Below are 7235 nucleotides of genomic sequence, written 5' to 3'. Positions count from 1 at the left end.
AAACGAATTCTTTTTGCCGTCTTCCAGTCTGTACTAAAACATTGAATTTAATTTTAGACTTTTCATATATAAAAAGTTGCAGAAGGTTGGTTGGTGGGGCTGCTTTCCCACAAGGTGGTGAATTAAATGTTTAGCTAATTTTGTCGTTATATGAAGAGATAAAACAAATAGCATATATACATTTTTTTTGACAGATGTTCATTAAATATTTTAAATTATAAAGTTTTAATATTAGAGATATTTTTATGCTTGTATTTGTGTTCTTTCTAGCACAAATTGTGAGTTATTTTAAAAGGAGAATAAGTAATGGTCTTAGTCTTATTTTTAATGTTGGGTCATGATTTAAAATTTTGAAGTCAAACTTTCTTAAACTATTTTTGATATTTAATATGAAACATTGTCAACTAAATGGATGAAAGTAAGAAATGTTGGGTTTTCTGTTTTGAAGATAACAGGTCATATTAACTCTTTCAGCCCATAAATTTTAGGAGTATTAAAATCGTTTAATATATAGTTTTGATCATTTCTTTGCAAACTTCAATTTTGCAAAACATTTGAAAAAATTTGTTTTCGAATTTCTTATTATGATCACTTCTAATGGAAATAATTTTACAATCTTTTTCTGTTAAGACAATATTGTCTAAAGAATAGAACGTTTAAGTAATTCAGATTTTAAAGTTTAATAAAAAACATTAGACGAAATATTATTATATATCAAAAGATGTTTAAAAGAAATAATGATTAAAAATCATAAGCAACGTCAAATAAAGTGTAATGAACAAAAATAACGTTTAAGTAATTCAAATTTTATAACGTTTATTTTAAATGAAATCAAGCTTATGAATAATTTTTTCTAGACTAAATTGTCTAATGAACACAAATCATAAGCAACGTTAAATAAAGTGTTTCTCTTTTGAAATCATCTAATAGACTATATGAGTAACCAGCTAACATCTTATGAAAAAGAAAGTCCATCTCTTGTATAACACTAAGGCTAAAAAGAAATTTTAGTTAATAAAAGTGTTATCTAACATAGCATTCCTTGTGCTTTTTTATCATCATATCATGTCATGTGCTATTTGCACTGAATCAAACATTCTTTATAATCTTGAAATTATAGGCAAGTAAAACACCAACTTTAATGGAATAATTTATTTATTTATTGCTTTCATCTTGGATGGATTGTGTGATACCAAGGTTGCCCACAAAATTTGCATTGATGCAAAGATGCATAATTTTTTCCACTATCATTGTCATAAAAAAGCATACAATCATTCACACAACAATCAATCTTCTTCACTTCCAATCCCAACTTAGAAACACGTCTCTTGGCTTCAAAATAATTGTTTGGTAAGGAATTATTTAGTGTTTGATCTAAAAATATTTTTGAAATGAAGTCTAATACTTGGTTGGGAACGTTCTAGTTAGATTTGCAAGCCATAAGTCTAATGCATACTGATAGTTTTGATTCTATATTACCCCTTCAAATACAAGCTCATTTTCCTTTACCAATAAATTGTAAAACCTCTGAATGATTTCATCTAGAGAATCTTCTAAACGACTATCGTTGCTTGTTCAAATGAAGTATATCGACTTAGAGTATTATTCACCATCTCTTGCATATACATAAATTGATTCATATTATGTACAAAAGTGCTTGAACTACTATGGCAACTTTTGCGTGGAGTTAAATCAACAGAGGGAATTTCTTCACCATAAAATGTACAAATCTTGTAATTTGGATGAACTTTAACCACCTCATCTTTCAAAATTCTACTATATTCGAACCTGATGTATGTGCATTTTATCTCTTTATCAAGAGCATAATATTTATATTGTCGAGTCATCTCGACAAACTCTTCAACTCTTATGACAAAAGTTTTCTTCATACCTCTCCTACCACTATAACAACGGTTATATATGGGAACTTCGGTAAAGTTCTGTGACGAGCTTGAGGAGGAAAATGTCCAATGAATTAAAGGTGATTAGAGGTTGATCAAGCAAAAAAATCCAGCAAGGGTTCATATTTGAACCACAACTTAAAATGACAAAAGATGCATAATTGACCCCAATGTTGACTTTTCAAGTTAAAGCTCCAAATCAAGTTTTGGTTATTGGACACCTTAAACATCACTTGATTGCACATGCTGAAAGCTTAAAGGGAGTTTGGAGAGCTACACTTAACCAAGGTTGTCTTTATCATGTTTAATTACTAAACTAGATTAGTTAGTTTGTTTAGTATAGGTTTTGATTTTTAGTTTTAGAATTAGTTTCAAGAAAGTATAAATACTAATTAAGTTAATTAGTTTGTCCCTCTGCATAGTTAGGACGGTCAAGTTGTCGAGCTTAGGCTGTCAACTGTCGAGCTTGTCTTGTTGAGCTGCCAAGCTCAGCCTACGCAGTTATGTTGTCGAGCTCAAGCTCCCTGGCTGTTATTCATATTTTATTACACCTAGTTTTACTACACCTATTATGATATGATAACATATTTTAATTCATAACATGCAGTGCTATATGAAATGTTTAATTGAATTCAAAATAGATATCATAATTGATTTATTCTATGCGTTTTCAATGAACACATGCATAATTTTTAGATGGTAATTTAAATGTTAAACCAATGTCGATAAAAGATTGAATGAAAGTACAACGCAACCCTAATGCTGATAACATAATTGTTGTGATATACTGAAACTGAGAATGCAACTCAATCAAACCAGGCAAATGTAGAATTTACATTAACAACTTTGAAAACCAACTCACAAAAACAATATAGCAAATTAGATATGCCAAGCTCGTCTTGTTGAGTTGCCGAGCTCAAGCTACCCGATTGTAATATTGTCAAGCTCAACCTACAAACTTGGAACTAAAATAGATGGATAAAATGAACAAAATTTCTAACCTTTGCAAGTAGAGATAAAAATGGTATTAGAATTGTCCACTCAAATACTAACCTATAATTCAAGAACCACATTCAAAATCAAACGTCTATGCAAAATGCTAGAATGAATGAATAAGTGAACCATTCTTTAAATACATTATGCTAAAATCAAAACCTTAAACTTACTAACGATATCAGTAGGCGAATGCATGAATCAATGAATGAAACAGTAAATCAGTTAATTAAGGATAGAAACGTGGATGAGTAAAGGGATTGGAGAAAAAGCGAACATCCCACTAAAGTAGGAAAGAAATATGAAATTTTGATATCTTTCATTTTGTTAAATTTAATGACTAGTCTTTTTTTCAATAATGTTTGTATAATATTATTGACGAGTATTTTTGACAAAATTTTTCTTTTATGATCATATCGACAAATAATTTCAACAACAAATTAAATAAAGAATTTTGTTAGTAATACTATTGATAAATTATAATTATCAATGAATTTAAATCCGTTAATAAAATTTCATGGTAATTTACAGTTTTTTGTGTGTAAATTTTCTAATGTTTTATTTTTAATTCACGTATAAACTAATTTTAATTTATAACATTATTTTATCTTTTAATTTTAAAGGTATATGTAAAACGAACTTATGTGAAAAAGAATATTTCAAAATGGAAATACATTCTCAAGCATGTTTTTTAAGTAAAGAAAGCATGTCATGATTTTAAGACAAAAAGAAAATATTTGCGATTATATAATGGATTTGATCATCTTGAATTTGTACGAGCGAGAGAAAGAGAAGAGGTGCAAGAAAGGAATTATTATTATGAATGAAGAGATAGATCTGTGTTATATTACAAATATATAGATGTATATAGGAAACTGATATAACAGCAAGCCCATGCATGGCCACATCACGTGGTAGAACTGAATATAATTTAAGGCATGTGGATTTTACTCAAATAGCAGCAAAACAAACCAAGACACACCAATATAGACAAAAGTTACAAAATGTAAAAACATGTACGTTATCTTGTCTCTGCAGAAAACAGTCATAAAAGGTATGAGCCAAAATCCATTCAACACTCTTTGGGAATCATGGTTGTCTCAATTTTTCCCTTGAAGTCTAAGGGTAAATGTCTTCAAGGACAGAAGGATTTCCTTCAACCTAATTTTGGCATCTTCATCAATCAAGTCACCATCACTGTTAAACTTTGCTGGTGGCTGGAATGCATTGATGAAGAATTCAGGTTTGTTGATGAAATGAAGATCCAAAAATACTCCAATTTGGCGTAGATGATACTGTGATCTTCCCCCACCAAAGCCTCCTCCAGCACTCACTATTGCAGCAGGTTTACCAGCCCAAACATTTGGTGCTCTTGATGCCCAGTCAATTGCATTTTTTAGTGGTCCTTCAATAAATCAAAGCATACATGCATTTTAGTTTGGTTTTCAACCTGTTATTGTTTAGCAATAACGTATGCAGGAAGGATTATAACTTTGAATTTGAGTTCATGAGTAGAAATGAAGATATCTGAGCAATACACAAGAAAAAATATTTACAAACCTATTAATTTGTCAACATTATTAAAATAAGGTTTAATACCTATTTTGGTCCCTCTTTTGGGGGGGTTTTTCAAAGTGGTCCTCCCTTTTTTAAAAAGTTTACTAAAGTCCTACTTTTTGCAAAAACGGTTCACGTTAGTCCTTTTTGGTAACGCCGTTAATTCTGCTAACGGCAGACCTGTCCAGCTGTCTAATATCTGATGACGTGTAACATTGGCATTGTTATGTGTTTAAAAAAAATAAAAAATGGTGACATGTAATGTAATAAAATCAGGTTTTAATTAAAAATTGAAATTGGGGTTAATTAGGTAAACCCAAAGTCTTGGTCAGATGCGAAAATTTACCAAGTTTCCCTTTGCGATTGGGAATTTATGTGCTTGCTGTTAGGGTTCATCAACCTTCAATCCACCTTCATCAGCGGGGTTTGCATTTTCTTGGCTTGCAATTGCGATTAGGATTAGGGTTCATCAACCTTCAATCCACCTTCATCAGCGGGGTTTGCATTTTCTTGGCTTGCAATTGCGATTAGGATTAGGGTTCATCAACCTTCAATCCACCTTCATCAGCGTGCTTGAGATTTTCTGTTTCCAATGTTCTGACTACTTCATCCATGTTTGGCCTGAACTTGGAATCTATTGACAGGCACCGCAAGGCAAGGTTGGCCACTTTATAGGCATCATCCGTTGAATATTGTCCTTCAAGCCGTGTGTCCAACACACGAAATATTTTACGTTTGTTTGCTAGGTATGGTTTAGCCCATTCCACCAAATTGTGTTGTCCAGATGGTCTATTCTTGTCAACTGCCCTCTTTCCAGATAACATTTCTAGCAGGACAACTCCAAAACTATAGACATCACTCTTGACAGTAAGATGACCTACAGTAACAATTTAGCCATTAACCAAAGAGCTGAATCTGGAATAACTTAACAAATTCAGAAATGGAAAAGGTCATGAAATGGTTTGTTTGGTGTCATAAAACCAGCAGTATTTGTGGCTAGATACTCAGGAGCTGCATATCCGTAGGTTCCCTTGCGCGCTGATGGACGAAGAGGATGGATTGAGAGGATGAACCCTAAGTTGCCCAGATTTCCCCAATCCGAATCGCAAATTTTACCCCAAATTTTCCCAGATTTTCTTACTTAATTACCCACCCAAAATTATCCCTAATTCAATTTCTAATTAAACCCTAATTCATTTTTTAATTCAACCCTAATTATATTAATTTACACCTCACAATTATATATTTTTTTTAAAACAAGTTACAATGTCACATCATCACATATTACACACCTGGCAGCTCTGCCGTTAGTCAAGTTAACGCCATAACCAAAAAGGACCTACTTGAACAGTTTTTGCGAAAACTAGGACTAAAGTGAACTTTTGAAAAAAGGGAGGACCACTTTGAACAAACCCTCCCAAAGGAGGGTCCAAAATAGATATTAAACCTTAAAATAATTAATGTTTTTTCCTCAAGTCTCAAACACGAAATCCAAAAGGAAAAGAAAAAGATAGTGTGTACTATAGCTTTTGCTTTAACTAAAGTCTCTAAGGTGATTTCAAGGATTCAAAGTAGTATTGTCTTTATCTTTATCCTTTATGTATTATTCATATAGACTAGACTAACTTAGAAAAAAAAATCTTCCTAACAATTCGGTCACATCCTTCTATTTTCTTATTTTCAAAAGAACACTCTTCAACACCTGCACAACATAACATAACTCTCACACAAAATATCTGTCATTATATTCTTCAAAATACTTATCCTCAAGGATCTAACACTGAAGGAGACTAGTCAAACAGTAGAAACACAACTGATTTTATACCTTATAATTAAGATCGATATGATAATTATGCGGTAACTATAACAGTATTAATTGGTATAATTTCTATGATGTGGTTTAGTCAAAGTCTATTAAGTAATTTGCAAAACTTAAGTCAGAAAATTGAATATGTAGTATCGTTATCTTTATCCTCTTTTAGGTTACTTACAGACCATTCATTTGATTAACTAATTACCTCTAAAAATCTTGAATCATTTCTTCACATTTTTCTATTTTGAAGAAATCGTTTTACAAACCCTAAAGAACATTTTGGCAGTGTTTTGGTGAGGTGCAGAAGTACCTGTGACAGAGTAATTGTATTCAGGGGAAGCAAAGAGGATGCTATCAGCTGCAACAATCTTCTGGCGAAACGCTTCAACTTCGGATGGGTAAGTGCCGTTTATCTCAAGATCCGTGTTCAAAAAAGGCAAAGGCGAAATATCAACGTACTCGATCTGAAGTCCCACACTGCTTCCTTTGCTCAGTTCAATCGCTATCAAACTCAACCCAAAAAATAAAAAATTAAAAATCAAAACAAACGAATAAAGTTAGAGTGTGTATCAGAAACCAACCAGCACGAACCAGGCCCCTGTTGTAAGAGCCTTTCCGAAGAGAACCGGAAAGCGCCGCCACTTTAATCAGCGACGAGGATGCTCCGGCCACCGCTGCCATGTTTCTTTGCTATGTGTCTTCTTTCGTTGACTCCAAACAGTGACGAGGGAAGTGTATAACGAAAAATCAAATCAGTTTTTCTCTCTTTATAGACTTTCAAAATTAACATGCTAAACTCGATGCTAATATTTTATTAACTTCATTAATTTTTAAGCAAATAGTAAATTTAAATACTTCTAATCAAATCTTTATTGTAAAATTTTGAAGTGACTAAAATACTTTTCATTTCGATCTGATTATTTAGTTATTTAATTTTGTTTTTTAATTTTTAATCTTCAATTTATCAATTG

At 31.9% G+C, this 7235-nt stretch overlaps 1 protein-coding gene across 1 annotated transcript; it reads right to left on the bottom strand.

Annotated features, from left to right (window-relative positions):
• Positions 1 to 3692: 3692 nt before the first annotated feature.
• Positions 3693 to 6999, bottom strand: LOC106759838 (NADPH:quinone oxidoreductase-like). Its single transcript, XM_014643187.2, is given in 4 exon segments — positions 3693 to 4003; positions 4005 to 4299; positions 6575 to 6766; positions 6846 to 6999. Coding segments are annotated over 4 exon segments (624 nt in total). The 5' UTR covers positions 6946 to 6999; the 3' UTR covers positions 3693 to 3966.
• Between the last annotated feature and the right edge of the window lie 236 nt (positions 7000 to 7235).

The sequence above is a fragment of the Vigna radiata genome, chromosome 5, assembly GCF_000741045.1.
Source record: "Vigna radiata var. radiata cultivar VC1973A chromosome 5, Vradiata_ver6, whole genome shotgun sequence".
NCBI lineage: Eukaryota > Viridiplantae > Streptophyta > Magnoliopsida > Fabales > Fabaceae > Vigna > Vigna radiata.
The sequence above is the reverse complement of the archived record's forward strand: the minus strand, read 5'-3'. Positions and strand labels throughout refer to the sequence as shown.